General features: G+C 40.2%; 1 protein-coding gene across 1 annotated transcript in view; it reads right to left on the bottom strand.

Annotated features, from left to right (window-relative positions):
* Positions 1-629: 629 nt before the first annotated feature.
* gosr1 (golgi SNAP receptor complex member 1) overlaps positions 630-13,761 on the bottom strand; it is a 38,782-nt gene continuing 25,650 nt past the window's right edge. Inside the window, exons 7-9 of the mRNA XM_047392189.1 lie at positions 6,666-6,695; positions 2,615-2,697; positions 630-2,396 (exon numbers count right to left, since the gene is read on the bottom strand). Coding sequence (XP_047248145.1) covers positions 2,272-2,396; positions 2,615-2,697; positions 6,666-6,695 — 238 coding nt within the window. The 3' untranslated portion in view covers positions 630-2,271. The remainder of the gene's footprint in view (positions 2,397-2,614; positions 2,698-6,665; positions 6,696-13,761) is intronic.

Below are 13,761 nucleotides of genomic sequence, written 5' to 3' on the forward strand. Positions count from 1 at the left end.
TCCTGGATCAGTGCTTCTTTGTTCTTTTTCTGTCTCTGCTCTGTTCTCTCAAACCCCCAGTCGGTCGTGGCAGATGGCTGCTCACAGAGCCTGGTTCTGCTGGAGGTTTTTCCTCTTCACTGTCGCTACATGCATGCTCACTATGAGGGATTGCTGCAAAGTCAACGCCAGTGACTGTCCACTGTCTCTACATGCTCATCCAGGAGGAGTGAATGCTACAAGTCACTGACTGGATGCAATCTGCTGGGTTTCCTTAGATAGAAAAACATTTTAACCAATTTGAATAAATAACTGAATCTGACTGCACTGTTCAATGGTTAGGATTAATTAGAATACGTACCTGACTTGAAATCTGTATGATTCGACTGAATTGACTTTGTGAAGTGCCTTGAGACAACGTGTTGTGAATTGGCGCTATATAAATAAAACTGACTTGAATTAAAATTTAAGTCTATACAACTTTTAGTTCAGTTACAAAAATGAAGAAACCAAAGTCTGACAAACTCAAAAGCAAAACTTAAGTGGTTAAGTTGAAATCCTTAAAATGCCCTGAAGTTTCTTGCCCTTGAATTTTGAGTTCTGTCAACTAATCTTTTTTTTTACAGTGTAGATACTCCAGGACAAACAAAGACATAGAGGGTTGCTTTTACTAAAGACAAAAACAACATAACCAGAAACAATACGACAATACTTTTAGGGCAGAGGCAATAAGTAGCAGGCAAATCAGCAATTTAGATCAAACTTAACTCATTACCGCTGTTTATGAAGAAAAAAACTAAAATGTGCCAGCTGTATAACATCTGCATCCAAACACATTAACGTTACATGTTTCAGCATAAGCCATAGCCACTAACTTTAAAACTGAATAAAGGAGTTATTATTATTGGTCTCAGAAAGGTAATTTAACAAAACTTAAATCATCCAGCATGTTTAATATTTTATGAAGCTTTTGTAATTTTGTAATTCGTCATAACATTAAAGTGTGGGTCTTTAACCCCTTTAAGACTATGATTGAAAAAAATGCCTTAAATTGCTTGTGATCTAAATGCAACCAAGCTGCCTTTTCATGCATGTTTGACGCATACCAAGGACAGCGTTGAAATGACTTTGGTGCCATCTAGTGGTGTGATTTAAACCCTTAAATTGCATTTGAAATGCTTCGACAACAGTCTAGAATAAATTGCACAAACAAATCATGTAGTAATTCAAATCAAATGCCCGATTTAGCAACACTAGCATCAATAAATAAGCTACATTCCAAAAACCTGGTACATTTGTTCATTTTATTATTGTTCCCAATTAGGTGTGATGTCACTAATTAGCGTACCTTTACCTACATTTTTATATATATATATATATATATATATATATATATATATATACATACATATATACACGCACATACACACACAAGTGCAATTCACTCTTTTCTAGCTTTGGTTTTTTTGTACAAAGCCAAAGCTAGCTTGAAAATCATGCATCCTCTCCTTGTACTTCACAGTTATGCACAACACTGTGCTGGTCCATGAAACACTATCATGCTGAGGTTTGTGGTGATAACATGACAATAAGGTGACAACGTTTGCATAGTATGAATGTTATTGAGGCACTGTAATCGCCATAAAAGATCAATGCCTGAAATGCCCGGAAACACTTGTGTGAACGTAAAGAAAAACATTAAATATGCTTGTGGCACTACTCCAGTGTCCTGGTAGTAAAACCTTACCAGAAACTGCATACCTTAAAAAAATGCAAATTTTGTGTAAAATGTGCAACGAATATTCCACATATTTTAAAACACATACTGATATGAATAATTTATTAATTTCACATTTTACAGTTTACAATGAATTATGTCTCCCCCCCCCCCCCCCAAAAGAAAATCATTAAAAATAACCAGAAAGAAAGAAATCCTCTGACCTCCTAAAACAAGACAGCTTTACTCTCTGCTTTTGTAAAAAAGCACAAAGCATGTCCACAAAAAACAAAACTGGTCTAACTTGTACTTTTGGTTTCCCTTTCCTTGTGAGTAGAAGGAAAAAGAACTGACCACCAGCCCTAAATCTGTCTCACTGTTAAACGCAGGCTCAGTGGGAACTTGTTGGCCAAATTGGTTCCTGTCCTAGAACAGGACCAACTAAATGTCTCTCTGCTCTGGAACCTCAGGGGTCTTCCAATCACTGAGCACGGCATCTGGGGAGGAGGTGAGGGTTCATAGGCTACAATGAGCAGAACAATCCTGCCTTGATAGAATTCATCTGACCAGGGGTGTTAGTGGAAAGCATAGAGCAGGAGGAGAATGGTGCAGACGCCGACCACAGTGCCGAGGATGAGCGAGTCTCTCCTCTTTCGCAGATTGATTCGCTGGATGAGATTGTTGATAGTTGGAAAACGATCTGAGAGTCAAAAAGTTAAGGAAAACCACAAATGGAATCCCACTTTATTACCAGTATGTCACTTCTCAATACATCATGATAAGTTCCACTTTCCTATCAAAAAAACTGCTGCTGTTAAATAGCAGCAGTAATTTTAAACCAATACATCTGCTTTGAAAAGTTACAGTGAGCCATTTGCCTGCACACACAGGAAGACCCATATGGAGTTTAAAGGATACTGGCCAGAGTGTTCACCCTGCTGTGTATGGATTTCAGCATGCCCCTCTGCGAGGTCATGTTCTCCTTGGTAGACATTGCAATGCTAAAGACAGAGACAAATATTAGTGAGCAAGAGGCTGCAACCTTTTACTAAAGTGCTATTATACTGCAAACAAGCAGAAATGAGACTGGAAATGTTAAAATTGTGGTTCTGAAAACATTTTTTCTAAGAGATGCAATGATAAACTTTTATGATCATTTTCTGAACTCTAGTTTTTGGAAATCTTGGACCTGCTCAAACAGATCTTAGCTGATTCTTATTTGTATTTAAGAACAATAATATAAAAAATATAATAACAGCATTCAAAATATTTTTTCCTAGCATTCCTGCTGTGAGCAGTGAGATTATACCAGGGGAGGAACCTGTTAAAATGTACTGGTTCTGCACCGGATTCACAAAGCAGATTGCACAAAATACATCCAGGAGCAATCCCGCCCATCAAGTCAAGCAGATGGGAGAAATTTGTGTTTTTGCATCAGGTTGCAGTTGTTCTATCGTAAGCCACAAACAGCCGCACAAGTGATCAAGGAGACAGGAAAAATGTTTTACTTGTTTTTATTGACAGAAAACTTCAGATCCTGACCTAATGAGGCATTCATCAGTACTTTAAGGTTACATTCGCTTTATTTCCAATTAATTGTTCAAAGAAAACATTATTTCTGTTGTGGGGTGCTGGCTGTGCAGTCATGAGCCACCAAATCTCAAATTTACGTTCTGTGAAATCCAAGGCCCAATTTTTGTTAAGACAGATGATAATTTTACTTCACAACTAAGCTGCGAGAATTCCAAGCAGTTTACTCTGGCTGTGATTTCCATAAATATTTTCAAAAATAGGTGAGCCTTTCCTTAAATGCAGAGTGACCGACCCCACCTGCTTGGTGAAGCTTTTGAAATAGCAGATCACACACAAACTCAGGTTTGCACATATTTAGGACCTAATAATAGCTTTGCGCATCCACCTCTGTTGTGTACACTACCAGTCAAAAGTTTAGACTCATTCAATGGTTTGTCTTTATTTTAATTTCAATCTCTGGGAACTCCTTAAAGACTCCTCCTGAAGCAGTAATCAAAGCACAAGGAGGGCTATTATTAAGAATCTAAAATATTAGAGATGCTTTGAGTTATTTCGGGGTTTTTTTGTTTGCTACATAATTCTATGTACTTTGGCTTTATAGTTTTGATGTCTTTACTTTGTATCTGCAATGTAGAAAGTAGCAAAAATAAGGAAACGTCATTGAATGAGAAAGGTCTACCTGAAGCTTTGAATGGTAGTGTAGATTCTAGAAAATGTAGATCCTTACATCAACTCTGAAATTCCAAAAAGCTGCCAACATTTGCAAACACCGGATGTTTCTTCTCAGATGGAGACTTCTTGGTACTCCTTTTAGCCTTTCTGTTATCTGCTGAAAGTCTTGCTCTCTCTTACAGCCTGAATGAAGATCAATGAAATGTCTGGACGTGTGTAAAACACAGTTTCCTGTAAAATTCCCTCCTACAGCTCTGTTTTTCGTCTGAACTCAGTTTTAAACACCTCGCTAATAGGCAAGACCAATAACTTTGATTCTTCCCTCAGTAAAAGCGGACACATCTTAGAGTGCTGCTGTTACCGTGACGTGATAGCACAATACAGGTGTGTTGGGTTGACCGACTGGGGAAAAGATTAGATCTTTGAGTTTCCACCTGAAAAGTCACTGGTGAGAGCCAATCAAGTAGAAATTCCTCTGATTTTGGTTGAACCTCTTTGTGGATCTCCAACTATGGTGTTACAGTGCTATGTTGGGCCTCTCTTGCTCTCAAAACTAAAACCTCAGCAAGTTTCAAAGGACAAAATGCAATTGAACAATTGGCAGGAAAAGTTTCAGCGAGTATCTTTGGCATCTGTTACACACAGCAATCGATAAAAGACACCAAGGCCATCTTTGAAACCTTAACTAATGCATTAAGGTTTGGGTAATTAGCTTTATACAAATGCGACTTACTGGTTAATTTACCAGCTTTCATTAATTAATTCTGATATGATTTGTGTTTAATGTAAATATCTAATCTAGTAATATTTTCAGTAATATTTTTAGGAAGGTGTGGACATGAGATTTTAATAATGATAAAAACTGTACAGAGAAGTAAAACTCCTCCCAACACAGGAAGATGGCTCCATAGAAGGTAAGCAAACAAATGAAATCATTGCAGTTGTTGTAACTGAGGGCAATAAAAAAAACAAAGTCTGCATAAATGTTCAGCGTATGGAACGTGATATGTGTAGGAGTACGGGTGGGCGAGGTCCTGGCACCTCCTGTGACTGCAGACTGCTGAGGGTACGGTCCACAGCATTGGCCTAGAGATGTGTTTTAGGGATCATGTTCCCCTCAGTCAGGAGGAAACACTTTGCTGACTCCAGCAACCTCAACCAGCGATAATCATCAGTGGAGATCTCTGCCTCAGTTTAACTTCAGGCTAAATTCCAGGAAGAAAACAGTTTTTTGTCTAAACAATAATAAAAGAGGTCGACATCTTTTTAGCTGCACTGTTCTGTGTTGTACATCAGAAAAAGGTGTTTAAACATCACTTTTCTTTCAAATCTCACTGCTTCCAATAAACAAGCAAGAAGCCACATGAACGAATAGTTTAGCCTAAAATTATTTAAACCCCTGGCAGATATCGATTTAAAGCAATCTTATAATTGAACCAACATGTTTCTTCTTTCTCGAAGTAATATTAATGTGTTATGGTGGCCTAGTCAGAGTCCCAACTTGAGTCTAATTCAATTCAATTCAATTCAAAGATACTTTATTGATCTCCGAGGGGAAATTAGAATTCCAGTAATACAGAATTTGTAGCGGGAGCAAGAGATTAGGGTGATGGCAAGGATGGACTGCAGACCTCAACCCCATCACCAAAGATAAATCATCAAAATACCAGTGAAAACATGCAAACAGCTGGTCAGTAATTACACTACTTGGATTGTGTAAATACATTTACTTTCAAAATTGATTCTCCTTTTACGTTGTTTTATTATTTTTGATAAATGCCTGTGTCATTTCCTATCAGAAACAAACTTCTTGGGTGAATGAAAATAATTTTCGGTTAAAATCTGCTAGGGGTATGAATAATTCTGGACTGCATGTACAGACAATTTGTTAATAGTGAATGACTGTAGTAAAATGTAAGGTTAAAGCACTTAAAGCAGTTCTACTGCCTTAAACAACAATAATCACCAAACATAGTAGTAATTAGAGCATGAATCCATGTTACCTATACAGTTAGCTAATATTCCTTGCAGATCATGCCACGCTGTTTTTTTTAATACTCTGATTCATTATATATTGTGGAAGACACCAATCCAGATCATGATGTAAGTGCTGCAGTGTCAAGATGCAGTCAGAGGAGTCACAGAGATGTTAAAGTTGTTTTCTACAATGTGGATCATTCAGGCTGCAGGAGAGAGCAACACTTTCAACAGATAACGGGAAGGTAGGTTGTACACGTTTTGTTTTTTTCCAGTTTTGAACCTCTGTCAAAAAACAAGCTGAATTTGAAAATGGTGGCAATCTTTTAGATTTTTTTTAGATTTCTCAGAGTTTGGCTGAAGATCTAGTTTCTCTGCTGTTTTAGCAATGCAACTAAAGCCAGTTTAAAATGCTTACTCAAATAATTGTGTCCTTGTCTGAATACAAAACATTATTGAGTACTTACAGCATGAAGGACAAAATTCATCATCTGCTAAAATCAGTATTGGCAGGTCAAATCTTTTTTCCTGGATTGTAGTAAAAAACGTCTTCTTAAGTCATTTGTCATGATCCCTGCACCAACCAAAATATCAGTAGAGTACTAAATTTTTCTTTTACTTAGTGTAATTTCTGACATAGTTGATGCAAACAACCACGCTAACCACTAGCGAAAACATATTTTAACCACGTAAAATTTGTCATGATCCCACACAACGCTCATGGAAGGTGGGAGAGGTTATCGTTGCAAATACATCTTCACAGATAGGACAGAGGGTAAAAGCTTACCTTATTGTGTCATCCATCAGTCGGTCTGAGCTGAATTTGGAAGTAGAGCAGAGAGAAAGATACTGATTAGATATAAATTACATATTTTAATGTATAAAAATATGCACAAATTGTATAACCTCCACATTCCCAACACTTCATTGAAAGTTGAAGTTGTGTCGTTGTCTTTGTGATGAACAAACACTTTGAACAGACAGCTGACAGGTCAGAAACGTATAATTACTGGATTTTTACCAGGTTGTGTTAACATCAACGAGAGAGGGACACCTTTCAGTTATATATCTCACCGGTTCCTGTAATTAATATTTATGCTTTTTGTTCCATTAACCATCCTTTTTGCCATTGTGCTCACTCAAACGGCATTTTCTGTGGTTTAAGCTTTAAGTGGGCTCCTTCCCTTTTTACCTCACCAGTTGTGTTTTGCTGCAGTCATTAAACTGCTCAATAGCTTGAAGCTAATTGCCTTTCCCAGCATGATGAATGAAACCACTCCAACCACACGATTTCTTGTCGTTTTCCGCACACAAGAAAATGTGCCCAGAATCCAACAATCTGCTTGCTCATGGGGTCAGATTTTATTTTTAACAGTACAACTTAGTGTGTTTGATACATTCCCTGTATAACAAACAGGCTGTGGAAAGCAGCAACCTTTGGAAGAGCTTGGTTAAACACAGTCAATGGAAGTGCTTTAATGTTTCGGATCAAAAACATTAATATCAGGCAAGGATATGACTGGCCTGAAATCACTTGACATCTATGAGTCTGGAATGAAGAATATATGACGAAGACATGGAACAGAGGTGAATCTCACCAATAGTCGCCAACAAAATTCCTCCAACAGCATCTAAAGCTCTGCAGACCTCACTTTCCTCAATTAAGAGTTCATGATTTAACAATAATAGAGACTGGGCACAAATAGCCTCCATGGGAAAGCTGTAAGGACAAAACCAATGCTGACCAAAAAGAACAGAAATGCATCTTTTACATTTGCCAAAAAATCATTGTGAAGATCCCCAAATGTTTGGGAAAACAGTCTGAGACTGATGAGACAAACGTGGAAGGTGTGTGGTGTGTGTTGTGCAATGTAAAACAACAATTCAGGAAAATAATACTAATACTGTAAGTCAAACATGGTGGTGGGACAGTGATTAATGGTCAGGGGCTGCTTTGCTTCTTCAGGACCTGGACGACTTGCCGTAACTGATGGAACCATGAATTCTGCAGCTAGCAGAAAATCCTGATGGAAAATATCCGGCCACCAAGTGTGGCGCAACCAGTTATTTGGTTATTGAAGCAATTCCTTTTTCAAATGGGACAAGGTTGGTGTGACTTGCTTTTGTTTTAATCAATTAAGAAATCCTCATTTTAAAACAGTTTTTTTTGTTTTTTTTGTTTTGTACTCTGATTATTTTTTATATTAAAATCTGATCTGAAATAAGACAACAAAGCCAAAACACACCAAATCTGCAAGGATTCAAATAGTTTTTCCACAGTGTTATAGGTGGAAAATGTATTGGCTTTGCTGGGAACTCAGAACAGAAAAATCCAGTATGACCTTTTCTTAAAGTGTTATGGCTTTTGGAGGCAGGTTAATGCCTACGTCTAAGGGTTATAATCTTACATCTAAAATGAATTCTCAATCCCCTGTTTTAATGAAGTCATCAGCTATAATGAACAAAATAGAGGAGCTACTTTTGTGAGTGATGCTCTGGCAGGTTAGGTTTCAGTAAAAACTGAGGCAAAAAAAACAGCCCTGTGAACAGAAAAAAACAGTAATGTGAAACAAGCAACAGCTGTGATGTACAAATGTATTAGCAGAAAGGAGAAGTGTTTAGAAATCAAATCTGTAAGCTGATGCAGAACTTAATGTCAAATAGGCTTTAAATTCCAGATTAAAAAATGAATACATGACAAGGTAGATAGGTTTCTGGGATTGGGATTGTGTCTTGGACTTGGAATAAGTTCTGTGGTAACGTAGAAGAGAGCTGGATCAGCCATCGTTTACTATATAAAACATGGTTTCCAGAGTGACAGAGAAAAGTCTTCTTCCATATCTACCATTTGACCCGATTCAGACAATCAAAAACACAGACGCCACTCTAACAATTATACAGATACATCTAAAAACAAAAGACAACAAGAAATTTGGCTTTTCACTATCTGTGAACTATAAAAATCAGAATTAGAAGAAATAAAGGCTATAAAAATTGCACTCTATTTTCTTGACTGTCTTTTGATTGGGACATGATGTGCTGTTTTTTTTTTTTAGATTTTCTTGCCTACCTCATGTTGTCAAGACTACTACTTATTTTTTTTCTCGGTTCTACAGGTCAGGTAGTAATCAGGCCTGTGTGTGGCTTGTAAAATTGAACTCAAAAAATGTGTTTACTCGCAGTTAATTCAGGATTTAACAAAGGGACCAGTTACTTTTTCACATGGTACTAGCTTGGTGTGGATGACTTTTTTCCTCTTTTAGTAAATGAAATGATCAACTGAAAAAATAAACGTATTCACTGAGGTTGTCTTAGCCTAATATTTAAATATGTTTGATAATCTGAAACATTTAAAGGGCCATTTATGCGCAGTAATAAATAAGAAGATGCATATGAATGGAGCTTTCCATCCATCTCCATTTGTTAATTTTGTGTGTATTTTAGTCCATCACCAGGAATCTTGTGGATGTGTTTCCAAACACAAAAAACTGAGCAATACTACTGATAATCATGAGGGCAGTGTGGTGCAGCAAAGCTCAGGTGGGATCAAAATGAACAAACAAGAATAAGACAACGGCAGAAATGGTGGAACTTCTCCATCCACAAGAAGCGATGTATTTAACGGCAACACAGACCACCGATGCTTACTGCTGTGCCTCTTTTTGACTTCTCGTTCTGAGATTTTACGTCATCACCATTTCCTCCACAGTCACCAATGTTTGCTGCTGTCTGAAACTTTCCTCTGTACTCTGAAGCTAACGCAGAACTGTCCTCTAGTGGCCACATTGCCTTACAACCATGCCAATTTAAGCGCATAAAAAGCATGAGGGCAGTGACACTTGACAACATTTGAATCAGGCAGACCTATTTACATACAGAAAAGGCATAACTGTGTGACAAAAAGAGCAAAATAAGAAGAAATCCACAAGTGGTTACACCCCTAATCCCAACACCGTAGCGCTATCTAGCCTTTATAACCACAACAACTTCTATAGGTGTACTACTTTAACCAAAAAAAGGCAAAGAAACCCATAAAATACTTGTGTTAAAGATAGTTTATGGTCTCAAGTATCATATTAATGTACTCTGTTTGTATCACTGTAAGTTTTATTTAACAAGAGTTAGACAATTATACTGTTCTCTGTCAACTTGCATAGCTGCCAACATGGCATACTGAAACAATAAAACGCTACATCCTAGTTACAACTGCTGGCATGTCCCCTTTAAGCTGTTATTATATAATGGAGTATTTCACCAAGTTGCTCATCCTGCCATTAAATGAAGGTCTAAGGGGATTCTTTAAATCTAGAAGAAGACTAAATAAGGTGTTCAATGGAGTATATTACAGAAACCCAAACTGCAAGCAAACTCTGTAAGTCCAATTTTGCTTAACTTCATACTGCTCAGAGAAATAGAGGGAAAAATGTATTTCCCAGGAAGTTCTTATCACAGCAACCGTGGCCATTAGAAGTGTTGTACCACAAACATCTAATGGACCAATCCCTCCTTCCATCTAGTTTAGTCATTAACACTAACCACACAGACATGGAGAAAAAGATGCAGCGAAATGAAGAAAAACAGAGAGAGAATGTGAGAAGCCATTTACAGCAGCTCTAATAACTAAACAAGAGCAACTTACAATTGACCGCTCTACTGGATAATTTCCTGCTAAAGTATTAGCGACAGCTCTACAACCGCCTTTAAAGTCTCAAATATATGAAAAACTACAGAACAACCAGTAAAATAACACTTCTACGAAAGATTAGAAAGATCATTGTTACATTCATTCATCTATCTTTACCTCACTCAGTTCCAGTCAAGCTAATGCAGATTCCAGTAATTCCGCTACTTATCTGAAGATATTTAAGAAGAAACTGTTTATATTCTTTGTTTATGATGGTTTACAAAAGTTTAAGCCTAAAATTTGGTTTGGGACATGACTGGAGGAATCTCCAGCCATGTCTCCATGTTTGTGTAAAATGTGTTTGATACAATTGTTTGCTAATATGGACGCGCACCTTTCATAGACAGCTCTGTGATGTTTGTTTCTATCACTAAACCATATTTATTTATTCCCCCACATCCCCCGCGAGGGGACATGGGAGAATTTTTTCCTTTTGTGTCCCCACGTAATACCTTTGACGTTACCACACAATAACTTTGTGTTCCCTCTCAAAAGTTGCTAATCACCTTGAGATAGCTGTGCATTCTGGAACAGCAGCACAAATGACAAACTGCACGCAACACAAGCAGCACTGACATGGCATTGGTACGGTTTATTTGTTATGTGCCGGTTAACACAGTCAACAATGCAATGAAATGCTTGGGAGAAGAAGAACCATTCAGCTCACTATAAAAACAAAAGCTCTAATGGCGTGCAATAAAAAAAGTAGACCGTGCAGCAGCAATAAGCTAATAAAGTGTCACAAATGTGGTGTAGTGCAGTATTATTGTCCAGAGTTCAGTAGTTCAGTCTGACAGCTTGTGTATAATAACTGTCTTTAAGTCTGATTGAATATCCCTTTTATTTAGGCCGATTTCAAAATAACTCAAAAAACCTCAAAGACGGGTGTAGTGTTTGTTCCATTTTTGCAGTTGTCTGGTTTGGAAACTATCCCACAAAGTATTGCGAGATAACGCAAAGACTATGCGTGAGAACACAAAAAGTATTGTGAGCGAACGCAAAAGCAAAAAAAAAAAATCCCCTTATGTCCCTTTGCGTGCTCCGTAGTAAAGAACTGGCTGAGAGAGGGGACTTATTATGATGCAACATCAACACAGATTGTTTCTCTTCAGTCTCTGTTGAATGTTTATTGCCTTAAAACAGGCGTAATTTCATTCTCTTCAGTGTACTATTACCCATCCCATACAATATGGGAAGTGGGTTAAATGTATAATTTCACGATCAATATCTTGATGAGTCTGATGAGTTAACAAGAAAGGCAAAGGGCTGGGAACATGGGAGTGTGTTTAGCACAAAAAAGATTTAATGACAACGCCATTCATGTTTTTTCTCACTGCTAAATATTTATCACACCATTCAGTTTTGGGTTTTAGGGGTCAAACTGAAGATCTATCTATCATTTTAGCCACAACATACAACAACCATATCATACTCGTCATCTTCCGCTTTATGCGGGACTGGGTCGCGGGGGCAGCAGACTCAGCCGAGACACCCAGACGTCCCTCTCCCCAGACACCTCCTCTGGGGGGAGTCCAAGGCGTTCCCAGGCTAGCCGAGAGACATAGTCCCTCCAGCATGTCCTGGGCCGTCCCCTGGGCCTCCTCCCGGTGGGACGGGACCGGAACACCTTCCCAGGAAGGCGTTCCGGAGGCATCCGAAAAAGATGCCCAAGCCACCTCAGCTGACCCCTCTCGATGTGGGAGCAGCGGCTCTACTCTGAGCCCCTCTCGGATGGCCGGGCTCTTCACTCTATTTCTAAGGGAGTGTCCGGCCACCCTACGGAGGAAGCTCATTTCAGCCGCTTGTATCCGGGATCTCGTTTTTTTGGTCATGACCCAAAGTTCATGGCCATGTCACCCTTCTTATGAAGGGGGACCACCACCCCAGTCTGCCAGTCCAGAGGCACTGTTCCCGACCACCACGCAATGTTGAAGAGGTGTGTCAGCTATGACAGCCCCACAACATCCAGAGAATTGAGGTACTCGGGGCGGATCCATCCCCGAAGCCCTGCCACCGCGGAGCTTTTTAACCACCTCCGTGACTTCAACCTGGATGAAAGAGTCAAACCCCGAGTCCCCAGCCTCTGTTTCCACCAGGGAATGCGGATTCCCAGGGAAGGCAGGATTGAGGAGATCCTTGAAGTACTCCTTCCACCGCCCGATAATGTCCCCAGTCAAGGTCAGCAGCCTCCCACCCCCACTGTAAACGGTGTTGGTGAAGCATTGCTTCCCCTCCTGAGGTGCCGCACGGTTTGCCAGAATCACTTCGAGACCAACCAGTAGTCCTTCTCCATGGCCTCACCGAACTCCTCTCAGGCCTGAGTTTCTGCCTCTGCCACAGCCCGGGCCGTGGCACGCCTCAGGAGTTCCACAAGCCAACCACAGCTGATAGGACTCCTTCTTCAGCTTGACAGCGTCCCTTACTGCTGGTGTCCACCATCGGATTCGGGGATTACTGCCATGACAGGCACCGCAGACCTTACGGCCACAGCTACAGGCAGCAGCATCAACAATACATGCGGAGAACATGGTCCACTTGGACTCTATGTCTCCAACATCCCCCGGAATCTGGTCAAAGCTCTCCCGGAGGTGGGAGTTGAATACATCCCTGGCCGAGGGCTCTGCCAGACATTCCCAGCAGACCCTCCCTAACCGCTTGGGCCTGCCAAGTCTGTCCGGCTTTCTTCTCTTCCAGCAGAGCCAACTCACCACCAGGTGGTGATCAATGGACAGCTCAACCCCTATCTTCATCCGAGTGTCCAAAACATGCGGTCGAAGGTCTGACAAAACGACAACAAAGGAAATATTCATTTATTCATTCAAGACACCCTCACGAAGACCATTACATCAAGACACGTGATGTCGCCCGGTACGGCGGAGCTGGGGTCCCACCCCGGAGCCAGGCCTGGGGTCGGGACTCGTCGGAGAGCGCCTGGTAGCTGGGTTGCTCCTCGCGGGACCCGGCCGGGCCAAGCCCGAACGAGAGACGTGAGGCCATCCCCCGGTGGGCCCACCAATTGCAGGGGGAACCGTGAAGGACCGGTGCAAAGAGGATTGGGCGGTGGACAAAGGTGGAGACCTCGGCGGCCCAATCCCTGGATGTTTAGGCTGGCTCTAAGGACGTTGAATGTCACCTCGCTGGGGGGGGAAGGAGCCTGAGCTTGTGCGGGAGGTCGAGAGATATCGACTAGAAATAGTCG

Source organism: Girardinichthys multiradiatus, chromosome 18, assembly GCF_021462225.1.
Source record: "Girardinichthys multiradiatus isolate DD_20200921_A chromosome 18, DD_fGirMul_XY1, whole genome shotgun sequence".
In the NCBI taxonomy this organism is placed as follows: domain Eukaryota; kingdom Metazoa; phylum Chordata; class Actinopteri; order Cyprinodontiformes; family Goodeidae; genus Girardinichthys; species Girardinichthys multiradiatus.